At 40.2% G+C, this 24,405-nt stretch overlaps 3 protein-coding genes across 7 annotated transcripts in view; 1 reads left to right on the top strand and 2 right to left on the bottom strand.

Moving 5' to 3' along the window:
* The window catches only part of epha3 (eph receptor A3), a 196,529-nt gene extending 187,660 nt beyond the window's left edge, over nucleotides 1-8,869 (bottom strand). For both annotated transcript variants that reach the window (XM_066641189.1, XM_066641191.1), the window contains exons 1-2: nucleotides 8,742-8,869; nucleotides 472-535 (exon numbers count right to left, since the gene is read on the bottom strand). The gene's annotated coding sequence lies outside the window, so the exon portion shown is untranslated. The remainder of the gene's footprint in view (nucleotides 1-471; nucleotides 536-8,741) is intronic.
* Nucleotides 8,870-14,211: 5,342 nt separating this feature from the next.
* c12h3orf38 (chromosome 12 C3orf38 homolog) lies at nucleotides 14,212-17,493 on the bottom strand. Its single transcript, XM_066687007.1, has 3 exons — nucleotides 17,262-17,493; nucleotides 15,948-16,123; nucleotides 14,212-15,830 (listed from the first exon to the last, which is right to left on the bottom strand). Exons 1-3 carry the CDS (start codon nucleotides 17,386-17,388, stop codon nucleotides 15,282-15,284), a joined length of 852 nt encoding a protein of 283 aa, XP_066543104.1. The 5' UTR covers nucleotides 17,389-17,493; the 3' UTR covers nucleotides 14,212-15,281.
* A 1,112-nt stretch (nucleotides 17,494-18,605) lies between these two features.
* Nucleotides 18,606-24,405, top strand: part of myo1b (myosin IB) — a 65,845-nt gene continuing 60,045 nt past the window's right edge. For all 4 annotated transcript variants that reach the window (XM_066686101.1, XM_066686100.1, XM_066686099.1 and 1 more), the window contains exon 1: nucleotides 18,606-18,817. The gene's annotated coding sequence lies outside the window, so the exon portion shown is untranslated. The remainder of the gene's footprint in view (nucleotides 18,818-24,405) is intronic.

Below are 24,405 nucleotides of genomic sequence, written 5' to 3'. Positions count from 1 at the left end.
TGTGGCCTCACAACATTCGCTCTTTCCTGTGAACGCCATGTCACCTATCTGTCTAATTTGTATTCACACTACGAGCTCCTTACACAGCTTCGACTGACAGAGCATTGCAACAAATCCTCACCTTAAATTCTCTCTCACTCTGCACTAAGCAAAGCATCAGGCTTGACAGCACATTAATTTAATGAACCTGTTTCTAAACTAAATGCCATCAATAGTCCTAAACTGCAGCAGCAATCAGCACACTTGGAGCCTTCATTCAGCATCAAGCATAAAGCTGATGTTTTGATTGCATTCACTTCATTAATGTCTATAGATTTATGAACCCCACTGGAGACAGACGACTTTAATTCTCCAAGTGATTTAAAGTGACTACAAATAATGTGCCCACTGAGCCAGCTTCACTGCATTTATATGAAATCTACTGTAGGACATCGTCTGGAGACATCATGGTTTGACTTTAACTGTACCCACCTTAAAACTTCTTGAGAGGGTTTTACAGCTTTTGAGAGTTTTTTGCCTCTTGCTCTTGGGGAACCTGAAAACAAAATCAGTGTCATTGTATGTTTCTTTGTTCTGACAGTAGTTCATTAAGAGTTTGAAGGTACAGGAATGTCGGAAGAACTCCCCGACACCCTGCACCCCTGTGAAACTCTGTGATTGATGAACATCATTTTAGACAGTTCCCTGTAATTACACAAGTTCACAAAGTTAACTAAACACCCTGTTCTACTCAAACTGAGGAAAGGAAGAGGAAACAAATGAAGATAAACGACCTTCATCTGAAGAAAAAAGTAATGCAACCAAAGGCTAATTAAAGTGACAGGTATAGTCCCAGTGCAATCCACAACGAAACATAAGCCTTATTGATGAATGGATTGCTTATACATATTCTGTTTTACTCTCAGGTGTACCATACAGAAGCTCACATTTAACTCTGAAATCAATCACTTGACTGTAAACTCTGGGGCAGTTCATACATTCAGTTATTCACATGCTGAACAGTAAAGACTGTGTGGGTCTTTAAAACAGGGTATGCCTAATAAAGCACTAATAAAATGGCCACAATTAGACTTTACAAAAAAAGAATTGGTTTAATCTATTTGCAAGTTACAGTCATTGAAAACATACAATTGTTTTTTTTGGGTTTGTTTTGTAAACTTTGATTAAGATACTGGTTATTACATTTTGCTTTTATTGTATGATAATCATTGCTTAAAATGTAAACTTGCTAAAGACTCCCAATTAAATGAACATTGTCTTACGTTAAGCCTAACATCGTGTAACTGTTTCTCTGTATTTAAGTGCCTGGTCTAATTCAGCAAAACAGCAGAAAACTGTTTCCTGCGACTGAAGTGGAGGTCTCTTGCCGCTGGGCATAAGAGTAAAAAAGAAAAATGAGAGAAGGGGGGGAAGAGGGAAAAAAAATACAGCCTTTTCTAGACTTTCCTTTACTTTGTTCTGAACTGTATCTGCGACACAGCAGCTTATCTGCTGATAGGGCAGTCTAGGGAGCAAAGGCCCAGCATGTCTTCTCAGCAATGACAGACGGAAATGAGCCCAAAAGCCAGAGATGTTAGGAGCTCTGACAGAACTGTGTGACAGTTCTCCATATCCACATCCAAGGAACCCTGCAGAGATGGCTTTATAAACAATACAAACACAATCTGACACAAAATAGCTATTTCTATTCAATGATTCCATGGACTGTCACTCACTTCTGTAAAGGATTACTGCATTTCAATGACCTTAAATCTAAACTGATATTCGGAAAGGGACATGGGTCTACAGCCAACTCACATATAGATAGATCCAGTTTTTAAAATAGAGCTACCATCTAATTGTTGGACTTATCAGGAGATCGCTTGTTCAATCCTCAGTGATGTCAAAACAATTTAAAGCCAGGTGTCTTATGGCACTTTTCCACTGCATGGAACCTACAAGACTCTCGACAAAACTCCAGGTAGGTTTTCAGTCCCAGCTCACTCGGGGTTCCAACCGTGCCGAGTAGGTACTAAATGGTGACGTGTAAAACCCTGCAGAGCCCTGATTGGAAAGAGCCACAAAGTCAATCACCACGAAATGTAGAGCTAATTCAAATCCAGCACAAACTCATCACTTGTAAAAATCTCTTTAAGTAACAGCAGCTTTCACATTTATTTTTTAAATCAGACTCACAATGGCAGCTCGTAACTTTACCTAAAGGTGTTTTGAAGAGGTTTAAATACTCTTTGGGCCTATGGCCAATGAAAATTTCCGGTGAAACCTGAACATGCAACAAGTAAAACTGATCTGTGAGAGCTAGGACATGGAGCCATGTTAAGCCCAAAAAACTAAAACAACACGTGAATAAACAATGAATAAACAGCGCCTAACGTTATTTTGGTTTTCAAAGTCAGTGATTCCTGTTAGAGAAAGGGTTTTGCAACATCACTGGCTCCATTTTGTGGGGGAACCCTACCAGTGGAAAAGTGACAAACTTTAAGCGTGCCGAGCCGAGCCGTGTCGGGTCAAGTAGAGCCGGACCTACGCAGTGGAAAAGCACCCTTAGAAGAACTGTTTTTGCTGTCTGTGTGTGTAGGATGACCCCTCCCGATCTCTCATGGTTGCCTGTCAACTGATGTGACAGATTTGGGTAGTGTGTGTTCTCTTATAAAGATTAAAGCTGGTTGGTTTATTTGAGTTAAGAGCAGTTCAAGTTAGCCGTAGCCTGGCCTTGTTTTCGGCAGAAATACATGTTCCCACCACTTTAAAACTTATTTCCCACCATTATTGGGAGACTGATGTGTAGAATTGCAGAAAAGTAATAATCTTGCAGAAAACACCAACAACTTAATAAAACCTCAGTATTAGCAGATGAATCGGTCAAAAACATCAAAAACATGTGGGCTTTTAAAAGAACACTAGGTATTTTTTTTGTGGCACTGGGCTAAAATTGTTAAAATCATGTGGGAAGGGTAGTGGTTGCAACCCTCATCCAAAATTTCATAGTGCAGTTTCTGTAGTGCTCCCTATTACAGGGAAACTGTAATTTTCAGTTTAAAAATACTATTGTGTTGCTTTGTGCATTCGCTTTAAAAAGTGCCTTTAAGCCTATTAAGCATTAACTTAATCATAAGTTTCTACAGGTGTGTGCTTCCGCTTTAAGTGATTGATAGAAAGATTTGTGCCAATGCTTCCTCCTTTTGGAGCATACTCTGAGGGTGGAATAGGGCTTTAAAACAATCCATTGATATTCTGTTTATCATTCAAATTGGTAACTGGTAATTAAGTTCATTTGAGAACATAGGTTTGAATTAAAACATTATTTAAATCAGTTCAGCTGTGTCCTATCATTGTCTCTGCATATATTCATTTATTCTGTCTGTAAACATTTATCCAGTTCAGGGTCACGGTGGGTCCAGAGCCTACCTGGAATCATTGGGTGCAAGGCAGGAATGCACCCTGGAGGGGGCACCAGTCCTTCACAGGGCAACATACACATTCACTCTCACCTACGGACACTTTTGAGTCACCAATCCACCTATCAGTGTGTGTTTTTGGACTGTGAAAGGAAACCAGAGCACCCGGAGGAAACCCACGCGGACACAGGGAGAACACAAACTCCTCACAGACAGTCACCCGGAGCGGGAATCAAACCCACAACCTCCAGGTTCCTGCAGCTGTGTGACTGCGACACTACCTGCTGCACCACCGTGCTGTTTTGTATATTTAATATGAAACATAAATGGTTTTATCAAGAGTTGTTTTTGTTTAACTCCTAAAACTGTGCATAATGTCTTCACTTTACTATAATCCTTTTCATTCTAACACTGTCAGAGTGGTAGGAAATTATTGTCACTGAGACATTTTAGCACATCTAAACATTCAGCAAGTCTATGACCTCAAATTTTTCAAGGAGGTAAAAGAAAAGCAAAATGTTGCCTCTCCGTACTTTTGAACAAAGACTCTGCTGAATTATTTACACTTGGAGTGTCATCCCAGGAGTGAGTTTGCATTCCATAGGTAGCCCAAAACTGCTGTGTCAACAAAACTGAGCTTTGGAGAGAACTGCTTACTAGTAGACTATCAGGAATAGCACAAATGCAAAACAATTATCTTGTTTAAAAAAAAAAAAAAAAAAAAAAAAAAAAAAACAAATCAAACACTTCCAAGCACATGTAGCAGGTATGAGTAAAAAATGCTGGTGCATGCCAGGTTTGCATCTTTTGAGTTCTTTCTTTCTGAACTGAGGAAAACCAAAATTGCTGACACATCTCTGTTGGGTCTGTTCTGCCAACTGGCTCACATGATGACGTATTGACAGATGCACTTCTTTCTATTGCTTTACTGAGGTTGGGAATTCAGTTCGCAAGGCATCAGGGGAAATAAAAAGGGGCGATGCCCAAGGGCCCTGCAAGATGAGGATGAATGAAGACATTCCTGGGTGTCAGCAGCAGTGGCAGCGGCAGCTCTATCTGGACCAGTGAAGGCATGCAGCTAGCAGTTGGAGTTGCACAAGCTGAGCCCAGTAGCTATCGATTTCCTCTCTGCTCAGTCAAATTATCAAAGGATGCCGGCAGCAGTCTACTCTTTACCAACGCACAAACAACCAGCAGGAATCCTCAGGGAGACAACTTGCAGTGCAGCATGGGGACATATGATCAATCGATACGACCTTCTCCCGGAGCCTTTTCTAGATCCCCTGTTGCACAACTTCCCATCCCCAGACAGGACAAGAGGCCACTCTCCACCTCAGGGAATGGCACACTACAGAACTAAGAGAATAGAAACTGTTTGTGCGAGCTGCTGGAGTGACTTTGAAAAAGCAGCAGAGTGTCGCGGTTTCAATAAGAGCCCTTGGGTAAGTCAAGGGCTAAAGGGAAATCATCTCCAAATTCTCTCTCCGGAAAAGGAGAGATAACTACACACAGTTGTGTATAACTCTGGTCTCAGCTGGCATATTGACTTCTGCAATTTCCATTCCTGTGTAAAACGGAGCATTCTCTAATTGGATTAGGTCTTTGATAGAAAGTCGAGCCTCAGGTGGGGGGGAGAGACAAGAGTGTTTTACTTTTCTGTGTGCCAAAAATGCACTGACCCCTGAAGTGTCACCCTCATGAGGCCAGTAACGGTACTGCTGTAAAATGAATCACTCTTTCATACTCACTTTCCCAGAATGTCTCTGTATTTGAGGTGACAAATAGCGGTTGAGAGAGCTGCACAGCTGTGCCGTGTAAAGACTGGAGATGAAAAGTGGGGAGAAAAATGAAAAGCGAAGAAAAATGATCGCGCCTTATGAGCACTTCTACAGACTGAAAAACCTGTCTCCATCAATAAAGTTCATGTTGTCCCAAGCAGCCTCCATGACATTCAGGGTTAATCTTTATCAGGCCTGTACCCATTACCCATCCGGCCTGTGTTTGTCAAAATCCCCATCAAAGCTTCTAGTGTTTGTCGAACCTTATCTTGGAACCTGAGACTTAATGGTGACAAAGCCTGCCTGTCTTAAACCTGAATGAAGCCATCTTTATTCACCAGGTTCAGTTTGCGTAGAGGAAAAGTGCTCTGATGTGTCTGGTGTTGAACTGGAGATCGCTTCACTGACTATGAAGAGTACAAAGTTAACCATGATACATGACATACACAGCAGAATGGCTGAGAAGATTGATCATGTGCCTGAGCAAGGCGACATTAGAAAAGACGCATGGCACAAGGTGTCTAAGACGAAGGCAGTAGGAAAAAGACAACATCAAGGGAGTGTGACTGAGCACGGAAACAGTCTAATGAAAGCAGTCTCGGGCAGCCACAGAGACAGGAACAATACTATGGTCACCATTGCTATTAGCAGCCACTAATGGCCTCCAAATGTCCATGCGCTGATGTCATGGAGAGTGGGGGGAGAAAAGAGGCTCACGGGAAATTGAAATTAATGAGTGTAATCAGTGGCAAACAGCGAAGGAGGCAAGGGCAATTAATATAAACAGGCTACCAGTGGGCTGCAGATCAGTATTAAGATGCAGCGTGGCCACAGAGCAGAGCAGATGTCCTGGAGGAGCGAGAGGATGGCAGCACAGAACGCAGGCCAAAGCCAACCTGACAGGCTGCTGGCACTGGCCGATAACATGATCATTTCCCCATCAGCAGCCATGCTGGAGCCTCATTAGCACCCTCCATTAGCTTCACGTCCACACACTAACAAACCCAAGAGGGGAAACACCTCTTCGTTTATGGAATATTGTATGAAGAGAATCACCTGCTTGTGACAATTACGTAGGAAACTACTGATTCAACACTGGCTACAGTTTGTAGACAATCAACCACTCAGCTGCAGCTGCTTCCCTGCCCCCTCCTACAATTGGGTGAGCTATCCCCTCCTCACTCCCTTTGCTTCTAGGAAGGCTTTACATGACATATTTGTGAGGATTTGATTCAATCAGTCACATAAACATCAGTAAGGAAAGTGTAGATTCTCTGCCCCCAACCTGACGCTGGGAGCTCTATACACCTGTAGCCCACTTTTAGCATTGAGCATGCTGGCCGTAGGCACATGTGCAGCTGCTTCAGTGTCCTTTTATATTGGAAATTATTTTTTAGGTACATTTAAAGAAAGATGCGTGTTCAGAGTTAAACACAAGTGTCAACATTGGATCCCAATTAAACTATCCACAATCACTAATTAGGAGTTTCTACAACAATTTGGAACTATGGTATATCTCATATACTGGGGACTGATACAGAGTAGAAACTAGCTGTACTAGTGTTTCACAGAAAAAAAAGAACAATAAATCAGCAGAACATTCAAATAGAAACATGGCTGCAGTTCAGTCACCACTGATCATAACAGCAGTTCCACACAACCCTGAGCGTTCTACTGCTTTTAAACAACACAAAAAGTAAAGACGCCTTAAACACGGATCCAAAGTTACTTGGATACTGCCAATTCATTAAACAAAAAAAAAAACAACAACAACTGGTAGCCTTTTTTTCTCATTATAGATGAAGCCATAAAGCTGTTGCAATATCCAGTTCAGCAGATAAGCTTTTTCAGCACTTGCTTGTCTGTAAATAATCTTATTTTGCAAATTGCATTCTGTTCATTTCTGGTTAACTCAAACCTGCATGTTGTTCTGTCAACATTACTGCCAATCAAAAAAATCTTTGCACTTAAAAATAATCCAGACATCTACAATATCATCACAAATTACTACACATAATTATTACCATTTATGTTATTTAAATATTGAGTAAATATATTTAATAAATAACTCTGGTAGAAACCCCAAAGAGTGTCTGTTGTAAAGGTTTCTCTGTTTAAAATAAAATAGGTAATTTTATTAATTTCAAGAAATATTTTCAATTAAGGTGTAGTGTTTTCCATTATAGCTGCCCCAACGCTACAGTAGAGTTTAGGCTGAAATGTACTGGTGTACCCCTTTAACCACAGTAACAGTATCAGCCACTGTGCATTCCTCTGAGCACTTCACATCCCACTGTCTGTGTGGAATAATAATCCAGGTCTAAGAACATACCACTGAATGATGACAGCTTGCATCACAAGTCAGGACCAATTTCAAACTAAATGAAACAATAGTTTCAGTTGGTACACTCCTTTCTAAATATAGGTGCTCATCCAATGATTCCCCAGATGAAGGCGGTAGTACTGCTACAAACTCAGGAAGGTCGTCCTAGTAATGTTCACTGGCAGAATCTATTATATGTAACAAAGTCAGAAAGGGGAACTTTCATCAGGATCTCTCATTCATGAAGAAGAAAAAAAGGCCTGCCCTTCAAATGTCACCGCTAATTCAGAAACAGTGTCTCCCCCCACCTCACTCTCTTATCTCAATTTCAAGACATTTTCCTCCTATATGCAAGATGCAGGTGTTCAACTTCATTCTCAAAACTTGTATATTCTTCCAAATAAAAAAAAATGCAGATGGAATGGGATTTTCTGGAGCAACTGAGCTATGGATCAAAATTAAGCACACAACCAGGCCTCATTAACTGTGGCTGAATACAGTCATCAAAGGGCCGGTGAAATAATTAATGCAAAGTATTCCGAGAGGAGTAGGACCTGATGTTGCTACAAATGAAGACAATTTTTTTCCAACTAGCAAACTAATATCTTAGTGTTGTTGTTCCACAAAAGCATTGTTTGAAAGAGTTTGGCCTTACATATAAAAGTTAGTCATATATGACATTTTCATGACACAAAATACGAGCAAGTTTTCATTAGTTCCTATTTGCTGAGGTGAATTGCTAGGTAGCTAACTAAGCTCAGCTAAATCACTGACCAAACTCCTCCAAACTTTGTGGAAACAAAGACGAGAAATGTATTTAATCTTAAACCCTGTTTACAAAATAAGTAGCATATTCCTGGACAATAAATTAATCCTATTGTTAACATCTTCCTGAAAATCATTTGATTTTAATCTAAGCTTAGAGGCTTAATAGGGTTCAGGGAAAACGGCCCATGGCCCGCAAATTCTTTGAGGCGTTGTGGGTGTCATTCTTTCCCAGCAGTCTGTAGGAGTTAAAGTGCTTCCTTTTCTCTGTAGCTTTCGACACGTTAATAAATAACGTTTCATTCCATTAGGAAATAACTAACACATATGTCTGACTGTCAGAGCTAAGCAGAACAATTACCTGCCTTTCACAGCTCCAAGGACTCGGACATCAATCTTAAACCCTAGTTTTAGGACGCTGTCAACTCAACAATAAATATTACACACATTTAATAGTATTTGTCATCATACTCGTACCTTCCGTATCGAGTTGTTTAATAGACTTCTGGCTGGGAGTTCAGAATCTGAACAGTGTCCAAAAACTAGCACTAAAAGCTTTTCTACTGACCTGGGATCGAGAGAGAGGTTCATGCCATTAGTGAAGCTAATACGCCCCCGTGTGGACCTCTCACAAATCACAAACACAAACTTGTCTGTGGACAAGTGATGATTTTACTAAGTGAAATCAAGTTCATACATCCTCTACAGAGACGGCGTTATTTTACAGATATTTGTCCACCTACAGAGTTTAACAAACTGTGGGAAAAATATATTATATTGTGGGCAGAAAAGGATTTGTTGATCAAACACTCTAAAAAGGACCTCCTGCTACAGCTTCTATAAACCTCTTGTTCTTTCACAAAGATGCACCATCATTTGACACTGGGTCATTTATTAAGCAAAATTAAATACTTTCACCAAAACTATTCTCATATCTGAAAATTTAGATTTAGAGTCACTACACCACGACTTCAAATCTAAATTTTCAAACATGGCTTGATAGTTTAGGTAAAAGTATAACCCTCCTCCTCCTCCCCCACTTCACATGATGCTAGCCTGCGTTAAAATAACACGGGCTATTCAGGCAGTTAGTGCTGTTCTCGAAGTGTGCTGGGCTTTCCAACCATGTTGCAGTGATTTCACATGCTAGCCTTTACACTCATAGCTTGGTACCATCGTAATTTTTGGGGAAATGACCTGCAATGACTAAAAAACCATTGGGGAGAAAAATAGGTAACAAACAAAACAGAAAAATGTAAAATAAATAAAAATAAAAGAACACTTGGGTTCTAAAGCAGTAAGAGTGTGCATGCCAATTAGAAATTTCATTGCAGCTCACCCCTCCAAAACATATTTCAAAGTTTCTGTTGTCAAGGGGTTAATGCGATCCATATGAGAAACACACATCCCCATTAAAGACAAGCCAAAGTCACAATGATCCACAGACGCCAGTGAACTGTATTTTTGAATGTGTGCGTCATAAGTGGCCAAACCACTTATTAAAAAGAGGTAGGCCAAGTGCCGTAAAGACAGAAGGCAAGCAGCTTGTTATTTTTCTTTCTGTGAGGAGAACAGGAAAAAGATCAATGGCTGCGGTGGCCTCTCTGGCCACAACTATGGCACTCGCAGGCATTAAAGGGCAGCTCACGAAAAGATATTACAGAATCTCAGCCTTTGAGGCCTGTGCCAAGAATAATTTCCCACATGTCACACTTCCCACTAAAACCACTCCCTACACTCCTTCTACCATCAGCACTAACACACACACATTTCACCAAAGAGCAGGAGCTGCTTTACATATCCCTTCACAAGAGGGGGAGGAGAACCAGTCTCAGCAATCTTTACACTCCAACAGGCTGTCAGTGACGATAAAAGGCGTCTGTTTGTTTGTGCTGGAAAAATGCCTTTCATCCTCTAATCTGCATTCTAAAATAATGGCTGGACAGACAAGGGACATTGAAGGCAATACTTCAAAACAGTATATTGTTAGACTCCATTTATAAAGCTCCACTATTGCAGTGAATTTCTGGACTGTGCTGATACATGTTTCAATACAAGAATGTGCTTAAACCACTTCACAAAAGCAAAGTGACTGCTTAAAAGAACTGGCTCCATTTGGGCCAAGAGACATAAACTCATGTCATAAACTACTCATCCATGACTCTAATGACTGGCAATCAATTCTGTGGCCTTTAGATCAGTAAAACAAAGATTAAACAAAGAAATAGATCATTGTTTGGAAAAGGCATTTTAAGCAAATCCATGCTTTGTGGTTAATTCTTAAGTTTTTCAAATTTCCTTAGAATGCATACATGCTTTTAGTTCAAGACTGTAGGTTTTTTATTTGCAGCTGCAATGTGAAGGGAAAACCAGGTTTATTTTTCCTAAATTCTTTGTAGGTTATGAAAGCATAGACTTCTGAGACAAATCTGAGACTTCTGAGACTCGCTGGTCTTATTTTGGTTTCCGTTTGATATACAAACCAGATTCCAAAAAAGTTGGGACACTAAACAAATTGTGAATAAAAACTGAATGCAATGATGTGGAGATGGCAAATGTCAATATTATATTCGTAATAGAACATAGATGACAGATCAAAAGTTTAATCTGAGTAAATGTAACATTTTAAAGGAAAAATATGTTGATTCAAAATTTCACAGTGTCAACAAATCCCAAAAAAGTTGGGACAAGTAGCAATAAGTGGCTGGAAAAAGGAAATTGAGCATATAACGAACAGCTGGAAGACCAATTAACACTAATTAGGTCAATTGACAACATGATTGAGTATAAAAAGAGCTTCTCAGAGTGTCAGTGTCTCTCTGAAGCCAAGATGGTAATAGGATCACCAATTCCACCATTGTTGCGCAGAAAGATAGTGCAGCAATACCAGAATGGTATAAAATAGCAAAGACTTGTAAGTTATCATCATCAACCGTGCATAACATTATCAAAAGATTCAGAGAATCTGGAACAATTGCTGTGCGTAAGGGTCAAGGCCGTAAAACTCTACTGGATGCTCGTGATCTCCGGGCCCTTAAACGTCACTGCACCTCAAACAGGAATGCCACTGTCAAGGAAATAACAGAATGGGTTCAGGAATACTTCCAGAAAGCATTGTCAGTGAACACAATCCACTGTGCCATCTGCCGTTGCCAGCTGAAACTCTACAGTGCAAAGAGGAAGCCATTTCTAAGCAAGCTCCACAAGCTCAGATGTTTGCACTGGGCCAGGGGTCTTTTAAAATGGAGTGTGGCAAAATGGAAGCCTGTTCTGTGGTCAGATGAGTCACGATTTGAAGTTCTTTATGGAACACTGGGACGCCATGTCATCCGGACCAGAGAGGACAAGGATAACCCAAGCTGCTATCAACGCTCCGTTCAGAAGCCTGCATCACTAATGGTATGGGGTTGCGTGAGTGCTTGTGGCATGGGCAGGTTGCATGTCTGGAAAGGCCCCATTAATGCAGAGAACTATGTTCAGGTTCTAGAACAACATATGCTCTCATCTAGACGTCATCTCTTCCAGGGAAGACCCTGCATTTTTCAACAAGATAATGCCAGACCACATTCTGCAGCAATCACAACATCATGGCTACGTAGGAGAAGGATCCGGGTACTGAAATGGCCAGCCTGCAGTCCAGATCTTTCACCTATAGAGAACATTTGGTACATCATAAAGAGGATGGTGTGACAAAGACGGCCCAAGACGACTAAACAGTTAGAGGCCTGTATTAGACATGAATGGGAGAGCATTCCTATTTCTAAACTTGAGAAACTGGTCTCTTCTGTCCCCAGACGTCTGAGTGTTGTAAGAAGGGGGGATGCCACACAGTGGTAAAAAATGGCCTTGTCCCAACTTTTTGGGGATATGTTGATGCCATGAAATTTTGAAACAACATATTTTTCCCTTAAAATGATACATTCTCTGTGAGGTGTTGGTGTGTTCTCCCAGTGTCCGCGTGGGTTTCCTCCGGGTGCTCCAGTTTCCTCCCACAGTCCAAAAACACACGTTGGTAGGTGGATTGGCGACTCAAAAGTGTCCGTAGGTGTGAGTGAATGTGTGAGTGTGTGTTGCCCTGTGAAGGACTGGCGCCCCCTCCAGGGTGTATTCCTGCCTTGCACCCAATGATTCCAGGTAGGCTCTGGACCCACCGCGACACACAATTTTAGTGTCCCAACTTTTTTGGAATCCAGTTTGGACCAACAAATTATCATTATGCACAAAAACTGAACCCTATGTAGCAAAATAACATTTCTGCAATTAAAATGAGCTTTCATGGTTCAGGTTCAGGACTTACAGAGGGAAAAGGCCACATTTGTATCAGTTGGTTTACTAAACACATTTATAAACCGCTCTGTGCTTTTTTTCCCCCCTCTTCCAACTATCCAAGCCACAACCTTCATTAAGTCATTCATTATCTGTAACCCTTATCCAGTTCAGGGTCGCGGTGGGTCCGGGGCCTGTTCAGAATCATTGGGCGCAAAGCAGGAACACACCCTGGAGGGGGCGCCAGGCCTTCACAGTCCTACACACACACATTCACACCTTGGACTCTTTTGAGTTGCCAATCCACCTACCAATGTGTGTTTTTGGACAGAGAGAGGAAACCCACGCGGACACAGGGAGAACACACCAAACTCCTCACCAACAGTCACCCGGAGCGGTACTTGAACCCACAACCTGGAGCTGTGTGACTGTGACACTACCTGCTGCGTCACTGTACTGTCCAAGCCACAAAATTGTCAGGCAAAATTTCCTAAGAAAGAAATGCTCTAGAACCTGATGACCTACTGATTTTCAGAGATTAGCTCTAGCCATATTGCATCATTATCAATGCAGTAAGAGCTAAATACAAGAACCAAGTGTGTTGCTGGAATGTTTAAACTACACTTTGCAGGAGAGTCTTTGACTTTAAAACATGGAAAATCAATCCAGTTTCCAAAGGGCACAGGGTCCCAAGCATGATCCTGGATCAGGTGTGCTGGAAAAGGAAGAACACTTATATCCAGTAGAAGGGGTAAACCATGGGAGCAACTGTCCATGATGAAGAGCCTGAGACAGCGTCGTAATTATCCTGCTTTGAGCACATTCACTAAGCCTGGCAATAAGCTGGTGATTTAAATAAAGAAAAAAACAGCTACTAAATTAATAAAAAACGTTGGAAATGCTGAAAGAAATACACTCACTAGCCGTTTTATCAGGTACACTGCTAAGTGCACAGCTCCACATATCCTTGGGATTTGAAAAACTATGAAAGCTGAAACTAAGTCCCACAGTGAACATATAGGGCAAGTCCTAACAAAGTTGCTCGTGTGCGCTATCTTATCCTTTGACCTGCAATCCATAGATTCCATATAAAGGATTTTGAAAGGGCTCATCTGACAGAGGAACCCTCATAACTGAGTATGGCTTCCCATAAGGAATGGGTGAGAACTAAACTGAATTCTTTTCCTTTATCAATTTTCCCCAAACTGATCTATGCTCCAAAAACATACTATTTTCATTCAAATTTATAACTTTAAATTTAAGTCTAAATTAAAATATATAGAATTAACAATAATCGTTAAAACACCTTTGCCCCTCTTTGCATCATTCTTGCTAATTTCAACTTAATGTCAAAGCCTTAGCTTACAACAGTTGGTTGCAGTTTACCCAGTCAATGAATTAAAGAAAACGCACCCAGATATTGTCAACTTATGTTTTAAGAAAAAAAAAAACACGAGTCTAGGGCTGCGCTTAATCCATGCCCAGGAATCTCCTCTAAAGGCTGTTATATACAGGGATTTCACCTATCTCTGGCCTACAAGGCATTTTGAATATATATTATGCATTAAAGTCCTTATTACCTCTATGGGACACTTATTGAAAATGAACAGCAGAAACATGCTGAAGTAGCATTATCAACCTGATGAAAACATATGAAGCTTTTTCTTACACTACAACAGTAGGATCAGATATGAATCAGACTGTATTTATGTTTAAAGAAAGAAACAAAATTTAAAATGGACAATGATTTGGAACAGAAGTCTGGAACATGATCTATCAGTGACACCAAATATCAGATTAAACAGAAATACACGGCCGAAACAACAGTCAGTACAAATATGAGGGTATTATATTTAACAGTTTTTAAAAGGTTAAAAGTGCTATTAGAACAAATATAGCAAAGAAAATGTAGACAGAACATTTAGCTTCTGTGTGTCATCTTTGGCTTAACCAGAATATCATGTTAATAGAAAAATAATCTCTGCGGGCAAGATCATCCGATGAAGTCAAAATGGAGGATTGTGCAAAATTACTCAACCCACATAAGAAAAGGAAAATTATCCATTGTATCAGTATGTACTTCTCCATCATTTCGTAGCATATGCATGACAATCTTCTACACTATCTGTAATGTTTTTTTAAGGCTTAGGAATGCAAGGCAGCATGTTTCTATTGAAAATATAACATAGAATTGAACCAAGACAATTCTTTTCATAATGCAGATCTTACAATCATCTTTTAAAGCTCTTTTGTTGAATCTGTAAAAGAACTAGAAAGTAAATCAAAACCTTTAACAGGTTAAATATTTGTAAAACTTGACATAGTGCACAATTTACAGACTTAGAAATTATATTTATTCAGTATGCCTCCAAATATGAAACCAAAGCTTTGTATGAGACTGATCCTCATATATAATAAAGACCAAAATAAATTGACAAATGTTAAAGTCTGTTAACATGTATTTAAAATAACAATTTTAAAAAAGACAAAAGGCCATGCATGTAATTTTAACTGTCTGTTCTGAGCTAGTTTCCCACTGTATTCCCACACGTGTAAAATACTAACATTTTAATGATAACTGAGATGAATATGAATGTTACCTTGCCAAGACCGAAGTTAAATACAGTTCAAAAAAAGGAAGACAGGAGGGAACCTCCACCAGGAAAGAAAAAAAACAGCCTATTGTTCATCTTTAATATGCATACATAACGCATTAAAGTGCATATTTAAAAAAAAAAAGTGGTCACAGAACTATTTAGTAAAAAGTTGAAGAAGGTCATTTGTATCATAGGTCACCACTGGAAGCTGCTCTCTACCAATCTGTCCCATTACTTTTAGATGAACGTACTTCATCTTCCAGCAATTTCCGTTCAGTGGGTCACGAATTAACCCAAACACTTGCTCAAAAATTCCCAGACATACATTTTTCTGATGGATGGTTCCAGCAACTGCTACCAACACCAGTCCATGAGGTGAAGATATACACTTAAATCCTGAGTGTTCAAGATTAGGGCAGAAAACTAAATTTTCTTCCCACACAAGAGCACAAAGTCGCCTTGAGACCAGTTCTGCTCCGAGATATGAAACTTCTTGTTTTTCTCCAGTGTAAGTAAGGAGTTGTAGCTTCACATCCCCCCAGAAATGCTGAGGTCCCCAGTCTTGACCTGACTGCCCTGTTTCAGGATTCAGAGAGTTGAGAAGATTGAAGTACCACTGGCAAAACTGTTTACCTAAAGCTGTAAGGTCTCCCAGACCATCAGGCGCCTCTGAAACAACTGCACTGTTTACATTAAGAGTGTTCTGTAAAGAAAGGAGATACACAGCAAAACATGGACATTAAACATTATTGTAGTAATCAGATTTCAATCAGTAATCAGTAATCCTAGGTTCTTAATTTAAATTCATTTGTGTACCCACATTGCCAGATGACCATAATTCCAAGGTCCTTTTAACCAATTGATGCTTCTCAATGTTTGGAGGAACGGCAACACCTTCTCTGGCTAGGTATTTAAAAATAATTTCCCGGTGGATTCTTCTTCTCTTCAGAAGTTCTTCAGGGCTCTGAGAGTATGTTATGATAGCTTCAATAGCCTCTGTGGATACAGTTGGCACAGATCAAACACAGAGCTTTTCCAGGAAACATGCAAATAAAAGAGTCATTCTAAAACACACCTTTTGGAAAAAAGGCTAATATAAAAACTAGCACAGACAAGTCACCCACAAAACCAGCATTTTAAGTCATGTGGATCCTGCTATTTTAGTTAGCAGCAAGAGAAACCAGTCTGGGTTGTTCTTAGATGCATGTAGGTGAAGGGTAAGTGAATTGGCTTCTCTAAAAAATGTCCTGGTGTGTATGTGAATGAACGTCTGTATGTGTGAGTAAATGTGTGTGTGCTCAGATATGGACTGGCATTCTGTCCTGGGTGAGATCCTAGTGCCCGATGCAGTCCTCCAGGTGGACGGTCGTTTCTGGTCAAGAGTACACTGTGTGCATTTGGCTGCCAGCGTGTGTTCTGAGCAGTGTGGATTGTAAAGAGTCCTTGGGTGTCTAGAAAGGCACTATATAAGTGTATCGATTGTTCGATAGATGTACGCTGGTCACCAGTGTCTGTGTGTGGATTAAGTGTTGAATGGAATGGTGTTCTGAGCAGTGTTGATTGTAAAGTGGCTATATAAGTATAACGATAAATAAAATAAAACTAGTATGATTACCTTATCTGTGTTGGGAGAGTGGACCACCACCAGACCAGAATTAATCAGTACAATCCTGCACTAACCGGCTTGAATTCTATTTTTTCCTTTCCCCAGCAGGGCAGAATAATGTTAAATGTACAAGTTAAGCTCATTCACTTTAAGTGATTTGAAAATTCCAGTGTAAAATATAAAGCACCCCCTGCTCCAATTATTAACTTTTATAAAGTTAACACGCTTCCAGTCACTAGCTGTTGCTTTTCAAAACAAACAGAACTAAGAAGAGTATGAAGTGAGGCCGAATCTCATATCACTCCCCACGCCCTACATAGTGCACTAAAGGGATTACAAAGCTACGGCTCGTACACACCAAATAGCGTAATATACTAAACAGCGTGTTGTATCAATTCAGACTGAACCAAATTTTGTTTCCTATGTCATAACCGTACTTTCTGCGTTAGGAAGCCTCTTTTTAGACTTGCTATAGACTTAAACTATGCCCTAAGCAGGGAGTGGTTTGTGTTTCGCCCTGAGTCTCACCTCTGTGGCTCTCTACTGTGATAAGACGGTTCGTTACAGTGTCGCAGAGCGACAGCTGATCCTCCGGAGAGAGCAGTGACAACAGAACTCTACAACCGTCCCGCTCTCTCTCTGACAACACGGACATTACTACAGGATTGACACAGTTACTGTTTTAAACACAGTCCAGACTGTTTCAGCCGAAGTGCTGAACATCCACAGCGCTCCCACAGAACCACCGCTCCTCACTGCCCCCCTGCGACACGGCGGGAACAGCATCGGCTCTTCAAAATAAAAGCCCTCTTTCCCAATATTCCCTCCAGTATCTTTAACTACCCAGACAACTTTAACAATTCCACAAAGCGTGGGTGTTTAACAAAGCATTATTTATGACTTAGTTAGAATAACTTAAGCCTGCAGTTGAGGCTTCTCAAATGTATGTCTTATAGTTCCTATTTTTCTACTTTTGACTTGACGCATGAGTATATATATCTTCATTATGTCTCTTTTAGCCAGAAATATATAACCCAAAGTTGAGGACTATTCAGTTGTACTGTCCCTCAGCTCTTTTCCTATTGGACATGCAACTTGAGTTATCTGCCTGAACTGGGAAAATAGTCTTAGAGTATGATAGAAATACCCTCAGCTCTTTTCCTATTGGATAAATCTTCCTACTTTGTGGACGAGCCCACTAGACCTTAAAATTGATACAAACAAATAATAATACATACATACATTTTTTTTCCGCTTCTCCATTTCAGGGTCGCGGTCAAATAATAATAATAATAATAATAATAATAATAATAATAATAATAATAATAATAATTTACTATCCAGGATAAATGTTTGCAGTAGATACATAATACATTATTACAAATCTGCTCAAACTTTGCTCAAAGCACCAGTCCAGTCAAGGGCACTCAGTTTCATAGCAAATTTCAGAGCCTATTGAACTACAACTGTGTTTTCAGACTCTGGGATGTAAAAGAAGGAAACCCACACAGGCTCAGGGAGAATACACCACACTTCTCATAAACAGTGGCCATAGAGACTGAGCCCACAGCCAAGGAGGGGTGTAACATGTACTAACTTTAGTGAACACCTGTTAAACAGAATTCTGTGACACCAGAGGGCGCTACTTCATAGCCTTAACATAAGACTGACAGTAACGGTCCATTTGTGCCTCTTATACCAAGGCTATGAGTTTAGCGCCCTCTATGGTCGCAGAACTGGACGTACAGGAATATATCTTTTTAGGTGCGACGTGAGCACGCGGCCGCTGGAGGGCGCTGTTGTGAAGGGCTTGTTCACGCGGAGTGGCGTGGCGGCGGAGCGCAGGGGGCTGAGTTGGTGGAAGATGGGCGGTTTTAACTTGGGAAGGTGATGATCCGTGTGGGATTCACCCTCTCAGTCAGAAAGCCGCGGAGCCACATAGAGACAAGCGAGGAACAGATTATCTGAACGGGACACAGCCCTCAAACAACCGGCTACAGACACAGAACAACCGGCTTTAAAAGTTTATACTCTTCACTGGATGTTGGGGCTCCCTCCTGGAGTAGTTTCATTCGGGATACGAGGCGAGTTCAGTTTTCATTCAAACTTTCCGTGCGTTTTTTTCTTCCAGCCCAGGCTTGTTTTATTCACAGAGAGCACTTTTAACCTGGTTTAAGCAGTGTGCACGACACGATGGGGAGCAGTCTGAAGTAGAGATTGTAAAAGGTAGAGAAAAACGTTGCTTTAAAATGCGGCAGTTAATTCGTTGAAAAAAGAAGCGACATGGCATTGGGATTCATTTTTATCACAAAGATTTCGGGATACGGGAACTCGAATTACAAAACGCCTGAGGTAAAAATGCCAGGTTTGAGCGAGTTGTAGCCCAGTTTGTGGACTTTACTGTGGTCAGAGTGTTGTTTAGTCTGCACAGTAAGGAATGTCAGAGGTGGCGGAGACAAAGGGGCTGCAGCTCTTTCTTCTGAAGCAGGAGTGAACTTGTTGGAGGAGGAGGAGGAGGCACTGGTTCAAAGTTAAAGCTCAATGCTGCTGTTGTCACTTTATTTTATTTATGTACAACATCGAGAGGTCGAGAAGGTCAAATCTGAAATGTTCCCTCTGTTTAAAACATAATTAAGTGTTTATCTAAAGGGAAATGCTTTGGTCATAGGCCTATATTTAAATGTGAAATGCTGTAAACTCCACGTATATTTTAACAATCCCTGAAAATACTCTACAAGCTTAATTAAGAGAAAATTCAGAACTTTTACTCAACTCTCTTAAAGGGATAAGAATTAGCTTCACTTCACTTAGAAACTCATAAGAGATTATTTCAAGTCCTTAGGAATATCTGTGAAAATATCTTCATTCAAAGAAATCCAGGTACAGTTCATTTTTCAGTGTTTATGTGGATGGTTATTTTGTTAGCTCAAAGACCCTACTGTATTTTTCACTGCATTTCTAAAAGGCCTTTATACACTCGTATTGAAAACTGTGCAAACTGGTTGTGACCAAAAATACATTTTCAGTAGTAAGAGAACTGACTTGGACAGACTTCTTTTGGTCCTTGTTTGTTTAACTGAAAACCTCCAAGAGCAAAGTTCTTGAGCTTTGTTGTCTATGGGTAAACATCATCTGCTTTTGCATTCAACAACAGGTCCACTCAGAGACTCCTAGTTACAGATATGTGCTGCAAGAACACATGTAAATCCTTGGAATATTGGTGTGAAGTTAATTCCTTCAGCTAGTGTAGAGCCTTGTAATGTTTCCTCTCATTTGGTTGTCATTTGGTAACACAGAGAGTGACCATTATGTATACAATAGAATTGTAACAGATAATAGTGTTTACTTTTCCTCATTCACTATTGTTAGCCTTTTAAAGGAAAGAATGGTTTTTGTGATGATCACGTTGCAGAGCACTATCCTCTCAGGATGTAAGCGTTAGTCCACCCACTCAGCACCTACGGTAGTGCACCTCTCAGGAAAGGTAAATAGTACATCACTGATAATAACAGAACATTGTGCTCTTTGTAATTATCTAAGTCTTATTTAAAAACGGCCTGTTCTGAAGGTTAGGAAAACGGTGATCTGGAGTTTTGGCAACTTCTCCCAGATCAGAAGTGCGTCCACAGAGGAGGTTATTATATTTAGAGTACATTTACTGATTATGACTTACTTATCCAAGCATCTTTAATAAATATACATGGTGAACGAATTGTGGCATCAATCGTGTTCTTCATCCAATGGGGCAACCTGAAACACCTGAACATGAGCTTAAAATCACCTAGAGGCACATAAAGCCCCCAATCATTAGGATGCTGAACATTGGAACTGCATTCTCTGGGGTGATGGAGCTCAATCCTACTTTGGTATTCCCAGGGCATCCAAAGCAATCCCTGCAACAGGAAGAGGAACGTGGAAGTGTCTATGCTATTTGGACATGCAGTTCATATCTATAGTCTGAATAGAATAAGACATATCCTATAACGAAATAAAAAACCCCCAAAAAACATAATTCTAAGTCTTGTACTTTGCCTGATTTACAGCTGTTTCAATAACTGTTTGCGTTTGCAAGTCAACTCCCTGCATCAACTCAAGCCACTGCAATTTTAATGGAGATTGATTTGTTGTGAGGCTGCTGGCACTTTTCCGAATGGTTGTAAGTGGCCGGCTGGGTTTGGTTCTGTTTTTCAGAGGCACACAAGAGAGGTGGCAGTTGGGAGACAGAGTGTATTAGCCCTACAGGGGGTGAAATTCGTCAGTAATTGGCGTACACATGGCTGGTGAGGCATCACTGTAAATACAGGCCCATTGCCAAGCAGAAGGAGTGGTCCAAATGAGGTCACCCAGCTACCTGCTACCTCCTTTAAATATCAAAAACCAGTTGGGTATTTTGCAAACAATAGCGGCTAATCGTGAGGAACTTTTAATATCTCACATGATCACGTGAACAGCCTGCTTCATAATAAGCATGGTTCCCAAATGAGTCAGAGTTTCTTCAGTAGGTTTTGTAATCCCTAAGATTTGTCACAGTCATTTCAAGAGCAATACAGATACACGTAGAGATTTAAACTGAGAAATGATCTCTTCTCCACACGAAGTCCTGAAAGGTGTCTGTAGATCACTTTCAAAGTTAGCTTTAAACCAGCGGAATCTTTTTTAAACCTTGCTTAACGTCCGATTCTCTGCAAAACCAGAGTTGGACACTAAGCCTTCAGGTTCATTGGGTCACGATATCAGGTTTGTTTATATATATAATAACAAAAAAGAGGCAATCTATGCATTTTACTGTATTAGCTTTTTTGCGTGGCATGAGGTGGTCTCCTGTATGAAAATCATGTGTAAGCATGACTCATGATGATGATGGTAAACTTGGACTTCATAGTGAATTACTTCAAGTCTTCGGATTTTCTTTTGTGGAGACACATTGGTTGTAAGCTTTTAAGGCCAAGAGATTCGATTGCAGGATGCATTCAAGTTTGCAGAGCCAGGCGCCATGGGACAGTGGAAAAGTCAGTCTCTCTGAGTTTACCCTGGCAGTAGAACGTGCTCACATAGCAGTGTTTCAGGTCACTGAGCAATCTTGCCAGTCCTCACAAATAGCCACAATGGCTGCTGCGCCCTTCTAAAGCTCTGGCTCTGCTGCTCCATTTGGAGCCACTTGTAATCACCACAGTTGCCAACAAACTGGGATGCTGTCTGGCTGGCACTTCTTTCTGGGGTTTGCACTCAATTAAGCCCAATTATGGCCAGCAGTCCTTATTTGTTTGCTTCATCTGCATCACCCACTGCAACGCAGACAATTTTCCATGCATCCGTCTAGGGCAAAGGCAGAGGAAATGAGATCATGCACTTCATATCTGTTTTGTAAGGAATATTATAATATACATAATTATAAATATAGATCTTATAGTAAAGTGCCATGAATGATATGAGTGAGAAATGGGGGAAAGGAAGGGAAATTTATCTAAAGGGTGAGAACATTTTCCATTTATCTAGCTCGTAAGTGGAAAATTCAATCCTGGCTCAGCTCCAGAATTCTAAATTATACATCCTTTTAGGAAATAAGGGGCAGCTGAAGAATTTGGGATAGGAGCCCATTAAGATATAAACACTAGTGTGATGCGCAGTCCACAAGTACAGCTTCAGTACATCATACACATGGTGGCCTCAGTGTTTGGGCAAATGCATAGCTTAAAAATAGCTTGTCTAATCTGAGGGATTTATGTCAGTAACTGTCTTGTATGAGGGCTGATTTCAACAATGGGAGAGTTATTTAATGCTCTACATGCGCTATATTCAATTATGACAAGACGTGTTTGATTTGAGGCAGTCTGTAGGATAAATCGTGGTGTAAATCCTTTTAAACACGACCAACACAAGTAGCTTTTAAAACATGGGCCAGTGTCCTTAGTAGCAACTACAACATGCAATAAGTACATTTCGAATTAGGCCTATGGGGAACTGGAAGAAAATGTAATGTGTATAGCACACTACACCCATCTTAGCATTATAGAGAAATGGAGTAATGCAGATATTTTAGCATAGTATCCCAGGGTTGAAAAGTACAGTAAATACATGTCCACATGCTTGAAATAACAATCAAATCTAAACATTTATTCATTGGTGACAGTTTGTTAAACTAAATATTTAAGCAGTATTTTTGCAGCACTGTGATTGTGCAGCACCATGCAGCTAACAAACATAATGACATCTGTTTGAAAAGAAGCAAAATCATTTTAGAATGAATATCCTATTTCTGACTTTGCCTGTAATAACAGCAGTTTTATTCACAAGTTTTAAAGATGCCTTTTTTCCCACTAGCCCACTTTCCTGTCCAAGCCGAGTAATCTCTTTCTGCTTTAAAGATGTCAGTTACTCTTCTTCACATGGATTTGATAGCCAGTGCACGTGGCCAGGCACTTTCCCTAATATACTTGGTTCACTGATGACTTTCAGCGCCAGCAGAATCTGGGCTACTAGGCTACAGGATCAGCGTCAGCTACTTGTGACAAGAATGACAGTGTGATGATGAAACCCAGTGTTAACATACTATTAGCACACACTTTTACTCCCTCTTCTGTCATCTCACCCCCAAATCTGTCTTTTAAACCCCTCCTCTCTCTCTTTCACGTTTTCTAACTTGCTGTTTATTGGTCTGAAAAGTTCCACAAAGTGTTTACTGATGTTAGCATGTTCTATCTAAATAGTAAATGCACATGAACTCAGGCTTCGTGTTATGGAAAATTGTCCTGCGGTCATAGTCCATAATGCTTTTTGATGGAAACTATGTGCAAATGAGGTGAAGTTACTAAAAAAACAAAGCTTTGAAGCATCATCAGTCAGTAAAATAAAACATTTGTTTACATTAACAGGGTCCAAACATCTGAATGCTATAAATCTGATGCAGTCCACTGGTTCCATACCCATCTATTGATCTTTGTAAGAAATATGAACTGGATTCTGCAGGAAAGACAGATGCATTCAAGAAAAGAACCCATCTGAGATAGAGCTCCCTGGAATTTCACACAGATTTCAGAGTGAGTCAACTCATACAAACAAGCACCTGGAGAGCTAGAGAAAAATGTACAGATGGGGTTCAGCAGCACCTCATTTCCAGACAATAGTTATGGTGTAGTGGAAAAGTATTCCAGGGAAACGTTTTCTTTACAGGAGTGATGTTACCGAGACCAAGAGTTCAGTCTCTGAATGGTGCTTTTTCTATTTTTTTTTCCCATGCACTGTTGAATAAAGCTGTAATGATATGTTCAGCCTATGATTCAATTCCATATTCCATGATATTTTGAGTGAAAGGAAATGATGACTATAATCAGTAGGGCTGTAAAAACGCATGGTGGCAGAATGATATTACATATCAAATATTAGAATTTTTTTTTGTAGCAATTTAAAGTAACTGTGTTATTTATGCACTAAGTTTCCTATTAGCCAATCACCAATAAACACCAAAATACGGTGCTGCTCCTACCTCCTGGCTCTGGTTTCATTAATAAGTTGTGGGACATATTTACAGGCACAGTATCTTCATTTAAAATTTGTCCAAATCAAATCATCACAGTAATGAGAAAGGAATTTAATATTGGGATAAGTGAGTTACTGCATCTCTAAGAATCGTCTCGTTGCACAACTGGCTAATGAAAGTAGGGCTGGAGGAAAC

The sequence above is a fragment of the Hoplias malabaricus genome, chromosome 12 (genome assembly GCF_029633855.1).
Source record: "Hoplias malabaricus isolate fHopMal1 chromosome 12, fHopMal1.hap1, whole genome shotgun sequence".
Classification (NCBI taxonomy): Eukaryota; Metazoa; Chordata; class Actinopteri; order Characiformes; family Erythrinidae; genus Hoplias; species Hoplias malabaricus.
Note: the sequence above shows the minus strand (reverse complement) of the source record. Positions and strands in the feature narration are given on the sequence as shown.